General features: G+C 40.8%; 1 protein-coding gene across 2 annotated transcripts in view; it reads left to right on the top strand.

Moving 5' to 3' along the window:
• Gabrb3 (gamma-aminobutyric acid type A receptor subunit beta3) overlaps positions 1-25,986 on the top strand; it is a 236,738-nt gene that overhangs the window by 199,591 nt on the left and 11,161 nt on the right. For both annotated transcript variants that reach the window (XM_059253337.1, XM_059253336.1), the window contains exons 5-7: positions 2,890-2,972; positions 6,176-6,313; positions 24,087-24,239. In XM_059253337.1, the coding sequence (XP_059109320.1) occupies positions 2,890-2,972; positions 6,176-6,313; positions 24,087-24,239 (374 nt within the window). The remainder of the gene's footprint in view (positions 1-2,889; positions 2,973-6,175; positions 6,314-24,086; positions 24,240-25,986) is intronic.

The following is a 25,986-nucleotide window of genomic DNA, read 5'->3' as shown; positions in this document are numbered from 1 at the left end:
GTGTCCTGGAACACTTGTGCTGATCCATCCCTGGTTCTGTCACTGTGACAAGGTTGAAATCAGAGCAGAAGGCATGCTTCACTGTGGTATTAATTGAGGTGAAGCTGTCAAGCTCATGGCAGGCGGTAGACTGGGTTCTGTAGGGTTTCACTCTGCAACAAAAAGATTCACAGCAGCTACTTAATCTTGGAAGCAGGGGCTCACCTGAGACTCTTGAACAGTGAACCATCCTTGAAAACTAAACCCATGGCAACTATAAAAGGGTCCAGGGCTCTTCCTGAGAATGCCTGCCTGTGGGCTGGTGTCCCCTGCTGACTCATACCCAACACCTTGAAATCAAGAAGGGCCACGATACCTTTCTCTGCCAATAATTCCAATCTAGATTGCTTCCTTAATCTCCAAAGTCATTTTTTTCTGTGATTTTTGTGGGTTGACTGCTGTGGGGCAGGGGGTGCTGTTTTGATACCAAAAGATGGCTGTGGGCAGGACAGGCTAAGCTCTGACTTAATAGACTCAAACCAAACAGACAAGAAGCCAGCCAGCCAGTCAAGTGGGTGTGCCCTTTTGCAAATGGTGCTTAATGCAACAAATGCATTGACATAGGGGACAATGAGAAGAGATAACAGGACCAGAGTTTTTTTTAATTCTGGCTGTATTTGAGAAGGTTGGCAAGATCAGCAACTAGTCAGCCAGCGACATCACAATTCATACTCACATCTGTCTTCTTCAGGATTTGGGGGTAATCTAAGAAACTAATACAAAGGTAAGGAGGCATCAAAGATTCGCTAGAGTGCACAGTACAGGCTGCCTGGATCCCAGATCTCTCTGCCCACTAGGAAAATGGGGATATTCTGAGCAACTTGCTCTTCCAAACCCTGTTTGCTCATCTGCAAATGGAAAGGATAATAATAAATAAAAATAATAATAGACTTTACTAAGCAGTTGGTGAAATGGTAAATGTTTAAGTACATGGCACAGACCTAAATAGAGCTATAGCTGGCTGATGTCCTAGTACAAAAACAATCAAAAGAACACTAACAAGGAAGAAAGAAGAAGGAAAGTTAATGAAGAAAGGAAGAGAAAAACAAAGGAAAAGAGGAAAAGAAGAAATAGATTATAAATATATATTACTTTAATATTATGTATCTTTAATGTCATTATGTATGTATTCACTATACACAGATAGATAAAAAAGAAAGAGAATAGGAGAGAGAAAAGAGAGGGATGGAGGAAAAAGGAGGAAGAAGAAAAGAAAGACAGAAAGCTACCTATCAGGACATGGGTGGGAAGATTGGGGATTACAGGGCCAGATGCCACGAGGACTTCTCAAACTGGGCAAGCTGCATTCACGAGGCTTGAGCTCTCAACTCTGCACTCTGAAACTCCCTGCCCTTCTCATTTCTGCTAGGGCTCAATGGTACAAGTTTCACAGCAGCCACCCTGGTTACTTGCCAAGCCTGTGAGAGTTGAGCTAGAGGTTCTGCCATGCTGCACAGCCTTGCCCTCTCTCTTCCTGTCCTGATGTCATCCCTTGCCCCCACTCTTCTTTCTCCTGCAGCCCAACAGAGCCTGTTCTTTCCTTGGTCCCTCACTTGTCTGCTTTCCTGTTGCAGCATGCAGGCTCTTGGGTCTCATTCTCTACACTCATGGAGTTTTCTCAGTACTTCTTCCAAAGAAAGAAAAACTATGAACACACATTTTGCATTATTAATGCAAAGTTAATAGATACAAATGTTGTATCAGGTGTGGGTTCATGTGGCAGTGGAAAGAAGACACAGAGACAATCTAAGGATGAGTTTTAGCCTTTTCCAGCTGCAGGGAATCAGCCTCTGGCGGACTGACTCACTGTCATTTAGCAAAGGGCTTTTTTATTGTTATACAATTTATATCTTTAGCAAATCAATTTCCATATAACAAAACTTCTTTTCCAAGCTCTCCAAAGAAACAATACCAAATACAAATTCTCAGTTAAGGGACATCCTGGTTTGCTGGGTCCTCCTGAAACCAAGTTTGTGTAGGCTTTGAACCCCTAGGAAACTCTTAGATAGGATTTACATACTTTAGACAGAAGGTACTGGACCCAAAAAGTAGCAGTCACAAAAGGCAGATCAAAGCTAGGTGCTAACACTCTGGTATCAAACCAGCTGCAGCTCTGCAGGAGCTCTCCCTACATAAAAAGATCATTATTACACCAACATGGGAAGGTTGGAATAAGTCCTAGATGGCAGAAAGAGTTGTTGGAGAGAAAGACTTACTTCCTCACTTATATGGCTTTCCTATCCAGTTTTGAAACATCATTGTCATTCAGACTCTATGCAGTGTCCTAATGAGTGGGAGACTGCTAAGCACAATGCCCCTAGCAATGTATGCATATGTGCATACGTGTGTATGTGCTTTCAGGTTGTTTGGGGGAGATGAATAAGACAACAAGTAGTAAAAGCTAAAATACTCTCAATTTTAGACTCTGTTCTAGTGAATAGGATGGAACTTGGGTAAATAATTCCATGATTCAGAAAAATGTATTTCATTTCCAGATTGTAGATGGAGTTCACTCTTCACTTCCATTCTGTCATGCGTGCATACTTCTAAATATTGCTCCACACACCATTAACACAAATATATTTTAAATGTCAATTTAAAACAGTTAAAGGAAGTGAAATTAAGCATAGCATTGCTTTCTTGATAAAGCTGTCCTGTAGCATATTCAGGTAGTGCATTCAGTGAGTTCCTTACTCATTCAAAATTCTCAGTGTGCCTTGAGGGAAACTTTGGTCACGTGGACTTTGGGAAGGGGGCCTTATGTGGATATGACTTGTGTCTGTCTGGAAACAGTTTCCCTCCTCTGTTCCTCAACACACCTCTAATGCCACTTCTAACTCTGTGTTTCAGGATCACCACCACGGCAGCATGCATGATGGACCTCAGAAGATATCCACTGGATGAGCAAAACTGCACATTGGAAATTGAAAGCTGTGCGTATCAGAATATGCCTTCCTTTTTCTTGCCCTTCACTTTTTAAGTCTTTTGTTGTTGTTATAAGTTAGCATCTATACTAAATTATCCATAATGCTCTGATACTTTTATCTATATTAAAATTAGGCTTCGGGGGAGTACCTCAATGGTAGAATGCTTGCCTACTACACACAAGGCCCTGTGTATCATTCCCAACACACAAAACAAAACAGAGTATTAAAAAATTAACTCTTACCAATTTTACTGTCAACACAAAGAGAGAAAGACAGAGACACAAAAAGAAGAGAAAGAGAAGCAGAAAGATCGAAAGACAAAAGTGTGTGTGTGTGACTCAGTATAAAAGAGTACTTCATTCTAATCTGATTAAAGAGTCTGTTTTCTGTGCTGTATATAGGAGAAAACAAATGTTCCCCATCTCAATCCACTCAGCGAGAAGAGAGCAAACACTGAGATGCAATTTTCCTACAATCTGCTTCATCATGCTTGAGTGGCTGGACTGCTGGGACCCTGGGCAGTCGGAGTAAAACTCATTTCCCATCAGAATCACAGCCATTTCTGCATCTTGGCAATTTTCTTCAATTTGAGGAGTGTTCAGATGCCTTATTGATAATTCAGCGCTGTGTCCCTCTATGGGAGAGTTGAAGCTGCGTTGCTAACATCTAACAAGATGTGCCTCCTGCCACCCGAATGGTACCACCTATTGATCCTGACCTGTCACACACTGTTTTATTACTAGTCTCAACAAGTATTTGTTCTGAGTCTCTCACAGACTGGTTTATTATTAGTCTCAACTGGTGTTCTACTGAGGTTTCAACACTTAAGTGAAGTGGCCTTTTTGGTATCACTGGAAGTATTTGTGGTGGAGGAGGGTATATGATACTTCCCCACGTAGAGGGAGTGCACAGTGGGAGGCTGCAGCTGGCCATACTGTCCCCTTCCCTTCTATACTGTGCCAGGGTCCATGCTTTCTGATAGCTGTGATTTCAGGGATTAGGAATATCCTAATGATATTCAATGATGCAGGATTGAAGCCTCTGGGGACACTGGCCAGAGTAGCTTAGAAGGCTCTGAGGAAAGATGGTCCCCTTAGTTCCTAGAATTATCCTAGGAAATCAAATAGCTTCTGTGGGGCTAGAGGCCATAGTCTCTGCTGAGATTATACAAATTTTAAGGAAGTAAATATGAGTTTATTTAGGAAGCGCCTTCAGCCCCAATTTCCTGGACACATAGTGTGACCTCTGGGTGCATGGCCTGATCTCAGTGGGTGATGAGCAAAAGAGATCCCCTGGGTAAGGGAGAGCTTTTCCTGTGAAAGCACCCGGTGACAAGAAGGGGATCCCTTTCTGCCAGCCTCTCTGTCTTGGGAGTGGAATAGAAAAAATGGGGACTTTGTTTTCCAGCTGAGTACAAAATCATTGATCCGTTAATTAATCCCCACATACTTTGCAGGCTTCGACTGTATGCCAGCACTGTCATTTAGCTTTGATTTTGTTTTCTGGTTCTGGGAATAAACCCAGGGCCTTACACATGTGAGACAAGCACTCTCCTGTAAAGCTGCACTCTAGCCCTGTGCAGGCGCTGTTGTAAGCACAGGTACATGTAGAACACACAGGCACGTGATCCAGAGAGATGGGAAACAGACAAACAGAGCAGTCAGTGTTTTGAAGAACAAAGGATTGTGGGAGGTTCTGGGTTTGCTCAGGAGGTGGGTTCTTATGGACAGCTTCTGCAGAAAGTGTTCAGTAAGTCACAATGTGACCTGGAGAAGAATGAACTATTTGAACACCTGTGAAAGCCTTCTGCAGAAAGCACAGCTGCCCTGGGCACAGGAGCTGCTCTGAGCAGTAAAAGGCCTGTATATGGACTGGTAATGGGAGAGGGGAGAGCATCATACTGGGGTGGGGCTTATAAGTTCCTGGGGTCCTTGTGAGAAGTTTAGGCTTGTTTTGCCCATTGCATAGAAAACAACTGAGAGCTTTAGGTATAGGAGTGGTGTAATTGGCTGAGTATTTTATTAGAGAAGACATTGTCAGGTCTGAAAGCCAGAAGGAAGGTACTAAATAGCAGATCCCACACTGTGGTCTACACAGAGGGATAGCAGAGTGCTCTAGGGTTGTGATCACCACTGCAAGAGCAGTCAGTGCTGAGGAACTGGGCTGTGAAAGCATCAGATAGATTTGCTTTATATATGTTCAAATCCATAATTCTATTACACGGCAGTAATATTTTTCATCAGATCTGAATTTTGGTGGTCTGTGATTCCAGCTCTTAGCAGATGGTGTAGTGCGTCTAGTCCTGGTTCATGGGACCTGACTCGAGGTGGAAACAGGAAGGAAGGGAAAGTAGGAAATAAGGGAAGGAGGGAGGAAGGAGGGAGGGAAGAGAAGGAAGGTTGAAAAGAGAGAAAGAGGAGGATGGAGGGGAGAGTAGAAGAAGGAAAGGGGAGGAACAAGATGAAGAAAGAGAGGGAGGAATAAAAGAGACAAAAATAACGAATACAAAGTGAGAGAAACGGAAATAAAAAACACATAATCTGCTGTGATCTGAGACTCCTGGAGGGTTAGATAAGACAGTACTTTGTTTCCCGTTGACTCACTCATTCTCAAGGAGCACTGCTGCCTTTCAGGGGAATGTGAGAACTGTTCCCAGAGCTGGGTGAGAGACAGAACCCTTCTTGTCATCACTCTGTTTGTGATGAGGGTACCTGTGCCAGGGTAACTCAGCCAGGAGTCTCCCAGCAAGAGCATTTCTGAAGTGGGCAGGCACCTTAAAGAGCTCTTGCCACTAGACGCCGATTGGAAAGTTGCCCCTTAGTCTCTACAGCCATCCCTGAATCCTCCATACCTACGTTCCCCCGCCATCTTATTCCTCACTGTGAAGATGTGTTCAAATCCTCAGCTGGGTTTTCTCCAGGTGTCTGTAATCTCATGCTTTCCACTCAGAACTCTGTTTCCAAGCTGGAATCTCCCACAACCCCAGTTCTTTGCCTTTCAGGACCATCCTGGTACAAATCATATTGCGGAGGTAGCACACGAAGACCTGAAAGCTAATTTCACATTTCTCACAGATGTGTACATTAACTATTTTTTAAATGTAGTAGAGCCATTATTTCCTTTTAACGAAGATAATTTCTTGGGCTACTCGTGGTTATAATATGACAGTGTCTCCTATCCACCATGTCCCTGCTTCTCTCTCCTGGTAGATGGCTACACCACAGACGACATTGAATTTTACTGGCGCGGCGGGGACAAGGCTGTCACTGGCGTGGAAAGGATCGAGCTCCCACAGTTCTCCATTGTGGAGCACCGTCTGGTCTCCAGGAATGTTGTCTTCGCCACAGGTGACTCCTGTGTCTACTCTCTGTCCCTCTAGGATGCTGGCTGCACTGACGGTGTGGTCTCTTAGTGAAGTGTATGCTGGCTGGCTTGCATGTATTGTCAGCATTGACCATCACATGAATTCCTTTAGTGTGTATAGAAAAAGTATTGGTACATGTGAAGAACCACCTGAGAATGAGACACTCCCCAGGGTATGCTGTGGAAGATATGACAGTGGCTGAGTAAGTAGCTGGTTCATGTTTGATGTCCTAAGTAAAGTTAGAAAAGAGGATGTTGATGGCCTTGAAGATAAAGAAAAGGACAAGGATGATAGGAGACGTTCTCCCAGGAGCTGGTCACCTTCTCATCCAGGACAACAGAGGTCCGTGCTGCCAACCCCGCCCTTTACACATGGTCTTCTCCAAGCACTGTCTGGTTAAGGTTACCATGGCCTGAGAAGATTCACTGCCATTTTTCTCCAGCTATTCATAGTCAGAGAAGATGTCTTCTGCTCTTCTGTCTGTGCTTGCTGGGGTTTGATTAAGTTACTGTCACGTGTATTTTATGGCTTTGGTGGTATCTCAGTCGCTTTTTGTTCTTGGTGCATGTTCTGCATGATAATTGAGATGATAAATGACAGTATTTTGCAAACTATAAAGAATAGTCATGTCAAAAAACAGTGCTGAAAATGCTAAGGAAAAGCAGAACTGTCCATATATTTGAACAAAAGCCAACAGCTATGAAGCAGGCTTAGGCTGTGATGGTCTTAAAGAAACTGGCCCTTTGCTGTCTGCCTGGTGCCTGTGGGTGATTGCTGTCTCCTCTGTATACTGGGTCTGCTTCATTTCACCTTCATGCCACTTTGTTCTAGGAGGCCCTCTGCCCTCTTTTTTTCCGCCACAGCTATCCTGGCTGGGTCAGGTGGTTGCTGTACAACGCCTCAATCTACTTCCATCTCCACTCAGAGCTTATTCTTCCCTTGACAGCAAGAATGTGTGTCCCCAGGAGGGACTGATCCTATTCACAGCACACCCAGCCCTTTCCAAGCTTGCTTCCTGCCTGAGATGGGAGCATTAGTAATTCAGTACCTGTACAATGGCTCAACGTTTTGACCTGTGTCTCCCTTCTCCAGCCTGCTTTCTATGAGTCAATGTGTTAGCAGAGACAGTAGCCTGAATTCTTAAGTCAGGTCCCTCTGTATGCAATGCTGCTTAGCTATGGTCTGCAGATCTGGGGAGACACACTGAAGTGCTTGCTTTGGGTGGAGAGTGAGAAAGATCAGGATTTCTGGCTTAGCATTAAGGAACTTTGTGCACAATCAAGAAAAGTACTATGATGCATTGAAGAAAGTTACTCATTTATTATGTATAAAATTGTGCCCCAAGACTTAAGCGCAAAAGGTCTGCACAGAGTACACTGGTACATTGATAGTATTCCCACAGCAGAGAGATTCTGCTGGTGCCTGCCTTTGTCTACAAAGTTTCCTTTGTGACCAGACCATACTTATATAAGAATCTCATACAGTTCTGTCTCAGAAGCCCAGGGAAGGGTGTGGACTGGGCAGCCCTTAGCCTGGCTCTGGATTGGCATTTTTCTTTGAAACACCTGTTTTGATTTGTTCAGAAAAGGAAGTCAGACTAAGTATGCACTTTACAGTCTTCAAGCTATACATTGACTTGCAAGGCCATTGCAATGCAGTACTGTCTTCCTTCCAGACTGATTTGAATTCTGCATTCATTGAGTACTGCATAGGGCTTGATATCAGTTCTAAAACCTTTCACTCCTAGCTTGTCCTTTTAAATTTTACCAACTGAGCCACACACGGAGAAATAGCATAGCCTCCATCATCTTAAAGATATTTTAAAAGCCAAACGCAATCCTTAATTTTTCCCTGTCCACTAGAAAAATATTATGAATTAATGCAATTCCAATTAGTAATGTGGTTCGAAAGGACTTTATCACCTAGAAACAAACTGTCTAACAAGGATTAGGAAAGAGCAAGGTCACTGTTCACTTGAGAAGTAGCTTGAGTCATGCATAGCTGTTGAATTGAGAGTATACACTGGTTGGCAGTATATAGTAAAATGAGTCATTTCTGCAGAAGAGATAATTAAATAAATATTTTACATAGAAGAGGTAACACAAAACTCAGAGACATTGTATACTCAAGGACTGAAATACAGTGTGTCAAAGAAAAAAATCCTCATAAAGCCTCCCTGTCCCTGAATGGGACCTGAGGAGTGTACTGCTTGTAATGAGGTAGCTGTGCTCTAGAGTTATGGAAGGACAGCTGGATTCATTAGTGCCACAACAACAAACAAACAAACAAAACACTTTAGTTCCAAGCAGGGATCCCAGTGTTCTGAAAGGTGTTTTGATACATTTAGAAAAGAAAGTCAGGCTACACAGTGCTAACAACCCACCACAGTAACATTTTTGTGTCAATTTTATGCCAGTAATGTCCCTGGGAGCCCATACTTTAGAAGTGGATTAGCTTATGATAAAGCAGAAGAAAATTGGAAGCCAGTGATATTGATTGGTAGTATAGCATCAAGTATGTTCAAGGGCCTCATGTTCAACTGCTAACACTGCAAAGTAAATGAACAAATAAATTAGAAAATTGAAGGGGTGTTGACATAGACAAACTGATGTAGGAGTGCCAGAGCATAGCTCAAGGCTCTTCATGCATACCAACCACCATGTACTATTGGTGGAAGTATTAAGACAACTCCATGTAGTTAAAAGGGAAATTTATTTTGTGGGGTAACTGAGAGTAAAGGGATAGGTTACAGGGTCTGGGAAAGGTGTAGTGCAGTCCAGCAGTATTCTCTGGAGAACTCTGCTTGGTCTACCTCCAGCATCCAGGATCCAGGAACCAAGAGAACCAGCACATCTGGATCTCAGGTCTTAAGGCTTCCTCTTTTGGACCAGCCTCGTAGGTGTCACAGTTACCGGGAGCCTCAATGGGGGTAGTACTTCCCGGGCTAAAGCTGGAACAGCTACCCACTACAATGTACCTTTGACACTTGCCCATCAGTAGTTTTTCTGAACTCTAAGTGGTCAGTTTCCAAGTGTTTATGTTATATGAGTTCTTACAAAAACATATCTTTCATCTTACAAAAAGAGCTGTACAAAGAATGAAGTTGAGAGAATCAGTATTTACTGGACCATTTGTGCCATCTGTATTCGACTCCTTTGTAGTTCATCTTGTACCAAACGCCACGTGTTCTAGATGAGCCTGGGCTACTATGCAGGCTTTTAGGAACTGATACTGGGGTTGGAGGCCCCCACATTCTAACCCAGGGCCCTGGAATGTCTCAATATTACACTTAGAAGTCATGTAAAAAAAGAAAGAATTCAACAACCTACCACTGAGCCCTCCTCTGCTCACCTGCTGTGTTAGCCAGAGGCTTCTAGATTCCTTAAGCCTTGACCAACTCTGAAACTCTTTCCCTGGCCTCAATCTCTGACTCATGATGAGTTCTTCAGTTTAGCCCTCTAAACTTTTTCTTAGTTACTGAATTTAATTCTCTTGCCTCAGCCATTCATACTTTACTGCCCTCCATGTTTTCGCTCAGATTCTAGCCTCCATTTGATATTTTCCTTTTTCTGTCCTATGCTAATGCAGTCCATTCACACTCTGCAGTGAGCAGTCCTCCTGCCAATGCCTCTGCTCATCCTCCTTGAGCTTCTCCTCCACTTTCTTTCTTTTTTGGAAAGCTATGAGTCACATCTGGTATTATTTTTTGTCATCTGCCAAGTGTTAATCTACACTTTATCAGATGTTGTAGAAAAGTCTTTTAAGTAAATGTGTTTGTTTTTAACCATGTACTTGGGATTTCAGCAATTTAACCAAACTCCAAACATGGGTTCTCCCTGCAAAGTCCACCAGGAAGAACAGAGAAAGTGGATTATGCTCATTAAGCACTTGGTTAAGCAACTGATTCTTGAGGAAATCCTAGTCTGTTAGCTGTGCTCCTTCCTCATTCTGAATTCTAATTTTTATGAAAGTGCTTATGAGCTTGGATGATTCCTCAGCACTTACAAGCAGCAATGTGAATTCAGCTCTGGAAACCTGCATTGGTGTTCTTTCTAAGAAAGTACAAAAATATGGGAAGGAGAACTAGACCCATAAGGACAGTGAGAAACTAGGTGAGAGAAGAGTGGATTATCTCACATCTGCATCTGGTCCTTAGCTAGGCTTCAGACTGCCTTCAGCAGCTACTGAAAAAAAAATGAGCATACTCATGTGGCCAGTAGACATCAGTCTACCTTCATGAGCCTCGGGAACTTTTATGATGAAATTCCAGGAAATAAGTACAATCCAACCATGTCTAGAGTTTTGTGATTCTTTTGGTCAAGACCTGAACTGGTATTGGAGCTTATAAACAAACTTTGAGAGTATTGTAAGCACTTCATTTCCTGAATTTAACTTTTAAACACTCTCACTTAACAAGTAAATCTGAGCACTCCCCTCAGAAAAATATTTAATAAGACAAATATTATAACTTCATGGTAAACTCAGATAAGAACATGGGTCACTGCAGGAGTAGCAATAAAAGAGCCATTTCCATTATTTTACGTAGTTTCTATTTAGTTAAATATAGTAAAGCTTAAGTGTTACTGAAATATTTTGGATGTACCAACAACGTTTAATGAATATATAATTTTTCAAATGTCAAACCAAATTGGTCCCAGTTCATCAAAAAAAGTAGCAATAATGTAGAAAGAGTACAGCCAATGGTAGAGCAGTTGTTTGGTCACACAGGCTCCCTGGGTTCCATTCCCAATGATAGGGAAAAGGAAAGAAAAGAAAAGGTGCATGGAGGGATGAGAATTTTTAGTGGACTGTCAACTTTTAGTTGGTAGATATTCAAAGGGGCCCGAGTTGAGTGGCTAAGACAACACCATGAGGAAAGATTTGATATTGAAACTTCCATAAAGAGATGCATGCAATTTTAATATTCATAATGTTTCTGTTTGAACACATACACAGAAATAGGTTTTGAATACAGGTGTGGGTTTAAGCAACTTTGCAAGAAGTGAATCCTTATCTAACTGCCCCCACATCCTCCTTTGAATAGAAATCCTTTATCCTTGAAAACAGCCACTGTCTTATGACTCTGTAGCCACCGTCACCCATTTCTGAGCCTTGTTTAAGGGTGTAATAGAGTCTGGACTGTTTAGCAACGGTTCTTCACCTCAGCCTCACATTGGAGATTTGATTCATCTTCACATTATACTTCACTTATATTTTTTACTACGCTGTTCTGTAAATAAATCATAATCTATAGAAATACTCCACTTCTTGTGCACAGGTAGGAGTAATGTTTCTTGAATAACTATAAATATATGTGCAGATGAATGTTAAGTACATGCCTAAAATGAGAATTGGGAATGCTCAAACTTAACTTGAAATGTCAAACTGCTTTCTGAAATGGCCATACCAAGGTACACATACACACTAGTCAACCTGAGGGTCCTTGCATCATATTCCATCAAGGTACACACTAGCCCAACTGAATGTCCTTGATTGACATCATACCATGGTACACACACACACACACACACACACACACACACACACACACAGCCAGCCTGAGGTCCCTGCCTCACACACTTGGCATAGATATCACCTACTGGTTGTAAGTTAGGTCTTGTGTTTTCCATTTATCTAGCTGCTAAAGGATTTAATGCATTTTCTGGTGTCTACTTGGTGAGCATCTTTGATGAGCTGCCTGTGCAAGGATTTCATGTGAATTGTCTGTCTTTTTTTTATTTATATATTTTACATCCTGACCAAAGCCTCCCCTCCCTCCTCTCTTTTCACTCCCTCCTCCCACTTTCCCTCTGCCCATCTCAGTCTACCCTTGGCTCAGAAAGGGGCAGGCCTCTCCTGGGCATCAGCAAAACATGGCTTATCAAGCTGCCATAAGACCAAGCACCTCACCCTGTATTCAGACTGGGCAAGGCAAATCAGCATAAGGAATAGGTTCCCAAGAGCCAGCCAAAGCACCAGGGACAGCTCTGCACCCATTGCCAGGGGTCCCACAAATAGTCCAAGCTACACAACTGTCTCATATATGCAGAAAACCTAGGTCAGTCCCATGCAGGCTCCCTGGTTGTTGGTTCAGACCCTGTGAGTTCCCATGAGCCAGACTAGCCATTTCTGTGGGTTTTCTTGCAATGTGCCTGACCTCCCTGGCTCCCACAATTCCATCTCCCTCTCCTCAGGAGGACTCACTGAGTTCAGCCCAGTGTTTGGCCATGGGTTTCTGAATCTCCCTCCATTAGTCACTGGATGAAGGCTCTCCAGTGACAACCTTGGTAGTCACTAATCCAATCACAGGGGATGACCAGTTTAGGCTATGTATCCACTGCCACCAGAAGTCTTAGCTAGAGCCATCCTTATAGACTCATGGGAGTTTCCTTTGCACCAGGCTTCTACCTGACCCAGACCCCATAAACCTCCCCCTCTCAAGTCATCTTTTTCAATATTGTCCCCTTCCACCCACTCTCCAACCCAATACCTCGAATTCTCATCCCCACCTGCCCACAGTCCACCAAGGAGATATTCTCTATTTCCCCTTTCCAGGGAGATCATGTGTCCCTGCCTTGGGCCCTCCTTGTTACCTAGCCTCTCTAGGTCTGTGGATTGTAGCAGGGTTATCCTTTACAGTTAATATCTATTTATGAGTGAGTGCATATAATGTTTTTCTTTATGGGTCTGGCTTACCTCACTCAGTTATTTTTTTTTCTAGTTCTGTCCATTTGTCTTCAATTTCCTAACATCACTGTTTTTACTGCTGAGTAATAACTCCATTGTGTATATATGTCACATTTTCTTCATACATTCTTTGGTTGAGGGATATCTAGGTTGTTTCCAGCTTCTGTCTATAATGAATAATGCTGCTATGAACATAGTCGAGAAACTGTCCTTGTGGTATGATTGAGCATCCCTTGGTTATATGCCCAAGAGTGATATAGCTGGGTCCTGAGGTAGGTTGATTCCCAATTTTCTTAAGAAACCACCATACTGATTTTCAAAGTGGCTATATAAGTTTGCACTCCCACCAACAGTGGAGGAGTGTTCCCCTTGTTCCACATCCTCTCCAACATAAGCTGTTATCAGTGTTTTTGATCTTAGCCATTCTGACAGGTATAAGATGGTATCTCAGAGTTGTTTGCATTTGCATTTCCCTAAGGATGATGAACATTTCTTTAAGTGTTTCTTGGTCATTTGAGATTCTTCTGTTGAGAATTCTCTGTTTAGGTCTGTACCCCATTTTTTTAAATTGGATTATTTGGGTTTTTTGATGTCTAGATTCTTGAATTCTTTATATATTTTAGAGATAAGCCCTTTGTCAGATGTGGGGTTGGTGAAGATCTTTTCCTGTGAATTGTCTATCTTTTTAAAATAAATGACAGACATAATGTGTTATAGGATGTATGTATTGCAACACCTTGCTTAGAAATTGTGTATGCATGTGGGTCTGCTCTGATTTGTGGTCTGTGTATTAGTTTACTTATTCATCTTTGAAAGTAACAGTACTCATTGCATTATTTAAGTTGGCAACTTCTCACTCTTGGTGCTTATTTATTGTTTGCTCTTGGTTTGGTTAATCTTGCTTTTCATTTATTTATAATCTCACTATCAGATGATTAATTTTTTACTTAAAATTGGTTGATGTGGCAGTAGATGCTACAATGCCCACATTTGGGAGAACAGAGGCAGGAGGATCACAAGTTTAAAGCCAGTCTAGACTATGAATGAAGATCTTGTCTCAAAAAATTAGACAGACAATTTACATAGTATTAGCTATTGAAACCAATGTTAAAGAGTATGTTGGTAGGTTCTATGAAAATATGGCTCTACTTTACAGATGAAACATGTGAATCTGTGGATTTTGGTGTTTGTTAACACCCAGAAACCTGTCCCTTACAGACACATGCCAAAATGTATTGTAAGTTATCTGTTTACAGTAACAAAACAGTGCTTTTAATACTCATCTCCTTCAGTTTTTAGAATAATTTCAGTGTCTGCTGATACTTTTGTTTGGCTGTTAATCTAAGAGTAAAAAAAAATTGAAGAGGCATTTATTATATCACATTACAGAAAATATAGATCAGATGCATTTTTTCTGTTTTTTTCTGGTAACAGTTAGAGGAAGCTTCGTCCAGCACAGTGTGCCTTTTTAAGAAAAGAATTTGAAATTTAAAGTCAGGAGGTTGGAGTCATTGTGTGTAACACTAATAAAAATGTGAGCAGAGCATGAGAATCATAGACAAGTTACAGAACAGGGACTAAGGAAATACTGAATTAAGGAGATGTTAACAAGTGTGCTTAGCTCACAGTAGAGAAGCAGCTACTTTGAACTCTAGGCTTATGGATCACCAAATCAGGACGTTGTCTTTCATACTGGTTCTGAATGTCTGTCCTGCAGACTACCAAAATGTGTAATGTCCAGTTTTTGCCAAATCTGAAATTTACTCTGAGTTTTTGCCTGTGTGTGTGTGTATGTGTGTGTGTGTGTGTGTGTGTGTGTGTGTGTGTGTGTGTGTATGTTCTTTGCATTGAAAGGTTAAAATTTTTACAATATTCATGGAGAATAGATTATTTAATGATTCTATTTGATTTCTCTTCCTTATTTTTCTGGAGCACAATTGGATAAGTGTATTCTGACTTTATTTCAAAAGATTTTGAAATATGGGCAAAGGCTGGGATAGCCAATGGTGAAACTGATGGACAAAGGCTGCAACAGCCAATATAAAACTGTTCAGAGAGGAATTCCTTAAAAGTCAGTTTTCAAAAATAGCTTCTTGTTTCTCTACTAGAGATTATGGTAAACTGAGCTTCCCTTGGAGACTGTGTGCACTTAAGCTTCTTCTAAGAGTCTGTTCAGGGACCCCAAAACTTTAGCTTTTACTTAATTTTTATTGACAAGTTGTTGCCATTAGTCCTTTATTTGTAAAGACATTGTAGGTATAGAGAATGGAAGCAGTAATGATGGGGTTACCATCAGTGTCTTCTTTTTTGTTTAATCTCACCTTGAACTCAGTGAGAAATCACCCTTCCTTTCTCCCTTCCACATTTTCTTTATTTTAGGAATCCTTGCAGACCCTTCACCTGCATTTCTAGGCGGAGCCCTACACCCAGTTCCCGAGTTCTAAACAGCAGGCTGAGAACAAGCATCCAGTCAGTCTGTGCCAAAGAACAGCTTGAGTTTGACTGTGCTGCCATGAAATCACTGGCCTTTTAGAGCTTCTGACCTCTGTCCCACCACAGAAGCCAGGGGGGTTCAAAAATTCTTTAACCTACATCCTTATAAAATTATTTATCTGCCTGCATCTTTTGAAGTTACCTTTAAGACACTAGCAAACACGTTTAAATATTCTCAATGGTGAGAATGCTTTGATTTTAAAAAAAAATAAAGAAAAGGAAAGAGAGAAAAATGTATATTTATTGTCAATGTAATACACCTGTTACTTGATATCAGGCCATGTAATCCTAGTAGTAAACATATAGTAGATTTTCTTCTTCTGATTGATTTATTGAGATATTCATGTACTATATAATTCACCAGTTTAAAGTCTACAATTCAGTGATGTTTGATGTATTTGTAGACCTCTGCAACCTTAAACACAACCAACTTTTTTTTTTACTGCCCCTGAAGGGAGCCATGTAGGTTTCAGCAGTTATTTTTCCCACTCTTCCTCTGTAAGCCCAGTCACTAACCCACTTCCCATTTCTCTGTGTGTGCCTATTCCATGCGCTGCTGGTAAAGAGTCTCATGATCGTGTCTCTTGTAAGTGGCTGCTTTCAGGTGTGTCATTTTAATGTTTTTTGGGTTCACTCATGGTGTGCTATGTGTCATTTCTTGATTACTTTTTATTGCTGAATGATCTTCTGTTGTATGAGTGGACTTGGCCCTTTTTACCCTTTCAGCAATTAATGAACATTTGGCTTGTTTCCACTTGGTGGCTATTTGGAATGAGTTTGCTGTGAATATTTGTGTACATCTTTTGCTGTGGACATTTTTTCTCTTTATTTGTTTGTATTTGTTTTCTGCAACCTGAGAATTTTATTTATTTTTAAATAATTTTCTTTTTTTAATATTTCTTACATATATAAAATGAAATATGTTGACATTGGCCTCTTTCCCCCTTTAGGACCCCCCATACTTCCTCCAACATGTGCCTCTCCTAACTGAATGTCTTTTTTATTTTTCATTCCCCACTCAGTCCAATTTGTGCTGCTAGTATATATACAGGCACGAAGTCACCCACTGGAGCATGGGAAACTTACCAGTGGCCACATCCTCAAAAAGAATGACTATTCAGCAGCTATAACCTATTAACAGTTCCTTAGTAAGTGATGTAACTCAGAGATGACCCACACCATCTGTCCTGGGATTTCAGCTGCCATGATCTTGTGGAGGTCTTTTGTAGGACCACAGCATCTGTGAGTTTATTAATATGATAGCCATGCATGACAGGTCCAAAACACATCACTTCCCAGCACTCCTCCTGCCATCCAGCTCTTACATTTCTTTCTCCCTCTTCTTCTTTGATGGTCCCTGAGCTTTGTTGGTGGTGGGATTAATACAGGTGTCCCATTTAGGGCTGAACCCTCGGCCTCTTATTTCAACACTTAGACCAGTAATGCATCTCTGTATTGATTACTGCCCATTGTTAAAAGAAGTTTCTCTAACCAAGGCTGAGAATAGACCAAGTCTATGGCTAGAAACATAATGAAATCAGAAGGGAGTTACTTACCCAATAATAGTTGTGCTGCTGTTACACCAGTGGGTGGTCCTTTCCTGGCAGGCTGGTATTATAACATGCAGGGTCCTGTGCAGGTGAGATCATGAGTATCTTTTTTTCAAGCAGCTCCACTCCTTCTGACACTATGAACACTAGCCATCAGGGAAGATGTTTTGCAATGGACTTGAAATAGATTTCTCTGTGTCCTGTAACCAAAGATTGCACTGTCCTCAGCTATAAGGCTTACCATGTAGTTCTGGTGGGTAACAAAGGCAACATGTTGTGTTGAAGACCTCTGGGGCCTCCCTGACCATAAGTTGTAAGAAGGTATCCCATGCCCTGCACTGTAATTTTAATTTGATAATGCATAGACAAGTTTTTCATTCTCCAAGGGAGTGAATCTGTATATTTAGAAGTGAAATTACTAGCTCACGTGATGTTCTAAACTTTTGAGAAACTTTCAGACTGTTGACTAAGATGAAGTGGTGTCTTATTGTGCATTTGACTTGCATTTTTCTAGTGAGAAATCTAGCTGAGAAGCTCTTCAACTGACAAGTGTCCCTGAGTCGATTTTCTCAGAGAAATACCAATCTTAAGCCTTTCCCAATCTCTTAATTTGGTTATTTATTTGACATATTTTTGAGGAGGAGTAAACATTCTTTATATGCTCTAGATACAAGATTTTTTTTTATCAGATATAGACCTTGGAAATATTTATTTCTATCCTTTGGCTTATCTTTTAACTTTCTTGATTGTAATCATTTTCAACATAACGGTTTTTCATTTTAATGAATTGTAATTTATCACATTTTTCTTCTATTGCTAGTTGTATTATTGTTCTGATTTTATACAAAAAAGTAGAGGAGCTGTAAGATTGGAAGCCTCACAAACAGGAATAATCCAGATTGACCATGAAAATGCATATTTGAGCACCTGTTCTCTGTGGCAGCATTACCTGAGTCAAAAGCACACTTTTACTGTGGAAGGCTAAAAGAGCACTCAGTCTGCTTGAGGTGTATTTTCAGCTTGAATTCTGTTTTCCTTTTTCTTCTCTTCCATTTCCCATGTTTCCTTTCCTAGATTTTTTTTCAGCACATATTGAAGTGACTAGTAATAAGAGAAGAAAATTAATCACATGACCCCTAAGTTATCGCTGTGTAACTTAGGTTGGCCTTGAACTTCCTGCTGAGTGCTGGGATTGCAGGCATGTACAGTGTACCCAAAGTGCACTATTTTTAATTTGGGTCCACCCTGCCAAGTAAAAGGTAAACTGTAAGTGAATAAGATAACATGACAAAGGGCCCAAGAATAGCACTGGTGCTTCATCAAGAAGACAGTGATGAGAGTCGTTCAGACGCTGCCTGGAAAAGGAAAAGGCACATGTGTATACATCCACTCTGCCTCAGCTCCAGAAATATCATCGTGTTACCTTACAAATACATTGGTATGGCTGTTATCAGTCTACAGAGCTAGCTTGACAGTCTATGTGCACATTTCTAATGAGAGCTTCAAAAATATTGATGCCTAGAGAGTGAAGTAAATTTAGGAGGATTGGAGGTCCAGAGCCTGGTTTTGGCATAGCTCTCTATGTGTCTAGGGAGAAAGGGTTGAGATCAGCATCTTTGCTGGATACTTTTGCCAAGCAAGCCCTGACTTGGAACAGTATGCTGTTCAGGGACTGTACTTCTGCCTGTTGACTCAGCATCTACTGGGGACCTGCCTATATCTGCATTGGCACACAGGCACCAGACCAGGGCCCTGCATTTCTCTTGTCATTTTGGAGCTTCTATTGCTCTCATGAAGGGTACTCACTGCTTTTCAATTTTATTAGCCATTGGCTATGATTCTATGGGAAATTTCACACACACACACACACACACACACACACACACACACACACACTTCCCATAGCATGTGTTGTGATGTTTAACCTTGCCAATAGCAGCACATGGTCTGTCAGAGCTACATGAAGACTTGTACATTCTGTAAGATGCGTATGAATTGGCAGAAGGCCTTACTTGAAAGAATAGCTCTAATCTCTGATGTTTCTTAAGTTTACTGACATTCAGGAATCTTATTCCTGGCCTCTCTTTCTTCATGGGGACTCTTTGCCTTATAATCATTTCTTCCCTCATCCAAAAGAATTTTTTTATCTATAGATATTTGATATCATTATGTGGGAAACCCAAATCACTAAATCCTATGTAGGTGCCTGCCTAATGTAACATGTTCCTCAGTGTTGCTCTGGGTAGCTTGGACTTGCCCAGGCTGCCTCTGTGGGAGTCTCCTGCTGTGGGTCAGGTGTTCTTGGAGATTGCTCTTTCCTCATGCTTCAACTCCGCTCTGCTTCCTTCTTATACCTCAGAGTAGGGTGTAGGGCATGGGCTAAATGCTAAAATCATGTTTTACTTTTTCAAAACAATGCTTTTGCTAGACAGATATATTAGAAAAAAACAACACATTTTCTTAATTCTAAACTGTTCGTCATGGCAAATTTCTAGAAATTTGTGTATTTTGAAACTGGATTAAGCTGTCTTCACAGATGTTTCCGATGATCTTGTAGAATTTGGTTCTGTCTTTCTGTCTATGTCCCCAGTCCTGCCCAAGGGCCAATTTCCTACCAATTTCAGTGGTTCTTCACTTCCCTTGTATTGGTTTCAGTTTATATTGGAATAGTTTTTCTCAAGTTATACTCTAGAAAATATTAAGAAATTTGACTGGGGAAATGGAAATTTGAGAAATCTGGTAAATTTATTTGCCTTTAAAAATATTTGTTGCTCTTTCCTGGAAGTGGATTAAACATTCTCATTCTGATGACATAAAGGTTGGCAATGAGGCATGGCCAGTGAAACACGTGGTAAGTATATGTGGCACCTCAATTACAACATCCCACAGTTTGGGGATAGAAAGAACTGAGTGACTACATAGCTAGGAAAAAAGTTCATTGTGCAAACCACTGGGATTTGGGAGCGCTTGTTCTTGTGGTGTAACATAACCTATAGTGATTGAAATAAAGATCGTTTCATCCACAGTGGAGAAACAAGAAAAACAGATTATAACTTTCATGGTCTAATACCTACATCAAATCACAAACCAAGACTCAGTGCTGAAATTACTTCACTAAGATCTTAACGCTGCCATATGATTTCAAACTAAGATGCAGTGAAGATATTGAATGCTTTGTATGTTAAACTCAATTGCAGAGTCTGGAGAATGAGCTAAACGCTGCTATTCTCACACACTGGTGTGTGGATGCACTGGGTGTGTGGTTTGTGAGGCAAGCTTTCATTCAGCGTTGCCATTGCTTCACAAGCACCTTGGAGAATGTACAGCTGCGGACAATGATCTAATTTCTTTGAATATCAATAATTCGATTTTAACAAGAAGGACAACAATTCAAGAAGGTGACCACTGCCATTTGGAGAGAACACACAGTAAGGATTCATGCAAATGGAATTGTGTCAAGACCTTCCACTATGGCTAAGGGAAGGCATTTTCTAAAGACAGTGGATTTGAATCTGCAGTCAGGAAGTAACGGGCAAATACTGAGGCACTGAAAATACTCTTGACTGAACACTAGCATGCTTATGCAGAGGCATGGTAAAAATTAAAGCAAGTTAGTTGTGAGAACATGAAGAAACCTTCATTCCCAAGCATTTTAATCCATTTAGCCACACAGGAGAGTTTTGAGTGTAAGATAGTGCTAATTGTACTGATGTCAGTGCAATGGAGAGTCTAGGCCTGCAGATTACAGGCCTTCATGGGAATCTTCAGTGGCACGGCATGGAAATAGTTCCCCATTACAGGGAGTGGACTGTACATCTGTGCTGACTCTGTTTTGTAGATGTTTCAATCCACTGGTGGTTTTTGAAAAGTGGGGCAAAAATTTAATGTAGAATTTCACCTCATGTCAAACTCTGAAATAATTGCCAACCCTCAGAATAGGTCAGTAGGCGAATATGTTATGAACTGAGGCTGAAACAAGGCTTAGCAATCATAAAGAATCTAATGTGGTGGCACATTCTTGTAATCCTAGTTTCTGGGGAGGCTGAAGAAGGAGGATCGCAAGTTCAAAGCCAGCCTTAGTAACCTACAGAGACACTGATTTCATGTAGAAAAACATTTTTAGAGACAGGGCTGGAGCTAGAACTCAGCATGGGGTGCTTCCCAGAAGACCTGAGCCCCTGCATCCAACCCACAGCAGTCACAAGAGAAAAATACATGTATAGGTATCATTATGCACAAAAAGGCAAATGTCTCTTAAGTCCCCATTCAGACCCATTAGAGGTTTCAAAGCATGTAACTGGGAAATAGCTTACCTACACTCCAAGTGAGGATTTATATGGTCAGGTCTAAAATAAAAAGGTGAAACAAGAAACACTGAAATGGGAAGATAATTATGAGACAGTAAGATTAAATACAGAGAACAAATAAAGATATGAGAAATATTCAACCAAAGAAATTAAAGTTGGGAATGTAGCTCAGTGGCAGATCTCTTACCTAGAAAGTGATTGAAATGGCAGGTTTTATCTTAAGGGAGTTGTTAAAAGTTAAGAAGCACTCAGCAGGGTCATGTTTGCAGGGGGAGGTAGGAACTGGGAAAAATGCTGATGGGGACAGTGCACGCTAGGCCCCTTCTACAAAGTAAGCTAGTAACTGCCAAAAAGTGCCCTACCCGCTAGCCAGCTAGTGCTAAAGAATCAGTCTAACACAAGAGCTCTGCACGAAGTCGTTCTTAAGAATACTGTTTATAGCTTCTTCAGAAGTGGAAATCACCTAACTCCACAACATTCGGGAACTTCTATTTATAAACCAGTTTTCATGTATATGTATTTGGTGGAAAATTGGGAAGCATTTGAATTGTGTTTACACATATTTTGTGTCATTTATGACAGTGTTGATGTTATGTTGACAATGTGATATGTGCATTTGATCAGGCCTTTCAAAGCAAACTACACAGACACACTAGAAACAACGGAGGAAGTTCCATGCAGCGAATCTTAAAACACTGAGCCTAGTAAATGGTCTATTTTTCTTTTTATATAATTCAGGATGGAAGTGTGGGCAACAGTAAAGTAGGCAGTCAGGGGCTAAAACAAGACGTCCTCACATAAAATAATAGACAAAAGAGTGATTGATCCTGCTGCAGAAGACAGGCACACAGGGACAAACATACAGGAGCATGAAGCAAAGTGTGGAAAATGCATGTACAGGGTGCGGCAAGGGCAAACCTTCCAGTCTTGAAGCAAAAGTATAGGAAAGTCAAGGTCACCTGAAGTAAGCCACAGCCTTTGAAAATGAGGTTTTCAACAGTAAGAGATTCTTAAATATTCAATGACCAAGATTAACTCAAGGTCAAAGAAGGTGTAATGAATCTGTGTTGTTGTTGTTTGTTTGTTTTTTGCAGTGTTCAGATGTGTTGCATTCTACAGCTTCACTGCAGCCTTGGTTTTGCACACACACATGACTTTGCACTGTGTATGCTGTCATGCCACACAATGCCAACCAAATGTTGCCTAGAACACTTGGGCTCAGATTCAGGACTGTGCATGCTAGGAACGTCAGTGTTTTGATTGCACATACTAAGTTTTCTAGTGTTTAGAAACATAATGATTTAATTTTGCAAAACAAAAAATTTTCATATTGTCATAGCATTATTCCTCAGATGTACATGTCAAGCTAATATATCTTTGGATTATATTGTGTTTGAATGTTTGGGTTTTAAAATGGCTGAGTTTCATAAAAAATCATTGAGTTTGGGTTTGAGTTTAGGATGGAATTCCTAACTTTCTGAGATGGCCTTAAACACGCTTCTAATTTGTACCTATTTATGTGAAGTGCCATTTGGAGCACTGAGGATAAGACATTGCTTAACTCTGAAACCATCCAAGATGCTCTTCACCTTGCAGCATCAATATTCAGCCATAATTCAGTCCCTTATGTAAGAAAAGCAAGTGTGTTTGTCTCACTGGCATGCAAACATGCTTTTTCCTTCAATATATAGTAAAATTACACACATCAGAGTTTTCTTTTAAACTGAACTTCTTAGTGATTTATGATAAGTCAACATTGATTATACACCTGTATACTTAAAAGCATGCAAACATTTCTCAGATAAGAAAAGGTAATGTGGGAAAGTCTAAGAAGCTCTGGTTAGACCACCTTGGGAAGAGAGACCCCTGTCCTTCAACAGATTGGGGGAGGAATCAAGAAGTAGAAAGTGGTTAGAAAGTCCCTTTGGGCTTTCGCTTTTGCCAGCCTCATTCCTATCCCAAAGATTGGGAGGTGAGACAATTGTAACAGTTGCAGTTGGAGATGTGGTATTGAAATGAAGGAGAAAGCACAGGTTACACTTGCCTTATTCTGAGAAAAACTACAAAAAACTACATATGAACAAATACCATATGAATGTGACATTATACGGCTCTGCTTTTTCATCCCTGGTGGCAGTAGTGATTAGAGCCCAGGATATAAATCCCCGGGATGATCACTGGAATTCGCATGTAAAAAGTGCTTCTCTAAGGTTCTCTTCCTGCTATTGCTTGCTGTGGCCTGCAGGGCACCCTCGTGTGCACCACAGCTCTCTCTGGGACTGCATTTGCTTCCCACCCCCTTCAGCTCTATGTGTTACTAAACTATCCTTTCTCCTGTAGCTCCAGTCCTCTGGATGGGCAGACAGCATGACTTATAACAGTCATTTTGCCTAGTGAATTCTTGTACCAAAGTTACTTTCTCTTCAAAGGATAAAAAAGTGAAACAGCACATTTGTTGTTATTCCATATACTCCACTCCTAAAACCTCCCCAGAAACAACTCTCAGCTGAGCATTTGGCCTGTGAACAATGCCCTCATTGTTCATTATCTTGCCACCTGACATACACTCCTTGCTCCAGTCCTCTATAGACATAATTCCAAGCTGCATGGTAGTGGGTGGTATTCCAGTTCCTGGGGTTTGCAGGTGCATACTGGTGACCTTTGGAAGGGGGAACAGACTGCCATGGCTCTTCACTGTGCCCTTGTGTGTTTACTATAGGTGCCTATCCTCGACTCTCCTTGAGTTTTCGGTTGAAGAGAAACATTGGTTACTTCATTCTTCAGACGTATATGCCCTCAATACTGATCACAATCCTCTCCTGGGTTTCCTTCTGGATCAATTATGATGCATCTGCTGCTCGAGTTGCCCTTGGTATGTGCTAATGTGAAGTCCTATCTAAAATGTAAAGTGACCACATCATTACAGTATTAAGGGAATTTAAAGGTCAGAGTGCAACTACAATTTCTGCACATCGTGACACCAGCTTCACCCACATAGACACATTTTATCTTGAAACAGTAATTTCATGCATGAGTCCCTTGATGTGTTAATTTAATTATAAGACTCAAATGTGAATTTGCATGCCCATGAAAGGGAAAATATGTTTTCAGACTATCTGCATCATATAACTATTTTTGACACTTGATTTTAAAGTAAGGATTAATATTTCCTGGTAAAAATGATTCTACAGACAGAAAAATTTGATTAATTTGAGCTTTCTTCTCTTTCAAGTCATGGGAAAAAAATCATCAAATATTATAGCACAAAATTGAAATTACACAATGTAATGAGCATTGAAATAAGCAACTAATTATGAGTAATTCCCAAGAATCTCAGTGAAGTTTGCTGCCCATTGGCTATTTAATAATGGGATTATTAATTGATATGCAATATATCTTCTATGTTCTGCCACTATTTTTAGGATTTGCTTATTAAAGGAAAGCTTATATTTTCAGGAAAACTATTCTCTGCTCAGCTAATTATTATGAAACTTTATGGACAAAGTCATCCCATAAATACATCAGTGGAAGAGGTGATGAGCCATGCCTAGACCAGTCTTTCTCTGGGTTCAATATAGTTTCTGAAGATGGAACTAACAAAGGAGCTTTCAAAACCTGCAGGGAAAGAACTAGCAACACATTTGCTGGTAATGTGCCTAACACAAAGGCATAGCCCGGGGCTCCACTTCTCCCTCTCACCTTCTTCTGCTGTTTGCTAGCTTCTGCCATTTTATTTTCCATGACAATGTGCATCTGTGGACGCTTGTGCTGGATCTACAGCTATGTAACTTGCACAAGTGTCTTCTGGGGTAGACTTTTTCCATACCAGAGTTCTCGAAGTTGTCCTGTTTATAAAATAGCACTCTGGAAAGAATCCAATATCCAAGGGCTAAGAATTCTAGATTCAAATGGTTATGTATTCCTAAAGGGTAAGGTTTTTTAAAATCTTAGTTTTCTGTGCAACCGGCAGAGGTTGTCTGCAGGTTTTTAATGTCACTGGATGCATTGCAGGCTTAAGAGGCAGGTACCAGGTATGTAATAGAATGGGTATTTACAGAAGTCTAGTGAACCTGACTCCCAGAGGGCTACAGAAAGCTATGATCCTAGAGCCAATGGGAGATGTCCAGGTAAGAACCTAGCATTGGCGGCACCATCCTCAGAGGGGATTATGTAGTTTTTGGGGAATACTGTTAGTTTCAAAAGACAGTTATAATACCTTGCCCTACCATTTGACTTCTTGAATTGTTATGTCATCTTTTCCACTCATATGCACAGCCCTATGATGCCATTCACCCCGTGGTAGGCCACCGAGGGGGACATGCTTTCATCATTCCTAAGCAAATAGATGCTGGTGATTGCCTCTTGGGAGTGGGAAAAACAGTAGTGGTGAACATGGCAAATTTTTTGAAGAATGGTGAGGATGTCTAATCTTGTAGCTTTTGCATGGTGTTTCCACATTTATTTGTAAACTGTAATTATCCCATTGCCACATTCAAATTTTTAAAAGTCCCCAGGTGCACATGAATGTAATGTTAAAGGGAGTCTTAAAATATTCTGACATCTGAGATTTCCAAACATTTCACAAGCAACTGTGGTTTGCAATTATGCATAAAAATAGT

Source organism: Peromyscus eremicus, chromosome 1 (assembly GCF_949786415.1).
Source record: "Peromyscus eremicus chromosome 1, PerEre_H2_v1, whole genome shotgun sequence".
Taxonomy (NCBI): domain Eukaryota; kingdom Metazoa; phylum Chordata; class Mammalia; order Rodentia; family Cricetidae; genus Peromyscus; species Peromyscus eremicus.
The sequence above is the reverse complement of the archived record's forward strand: the minus strand, read 5'-3'. Positions and strand labels throughout refer to the sequence as shown.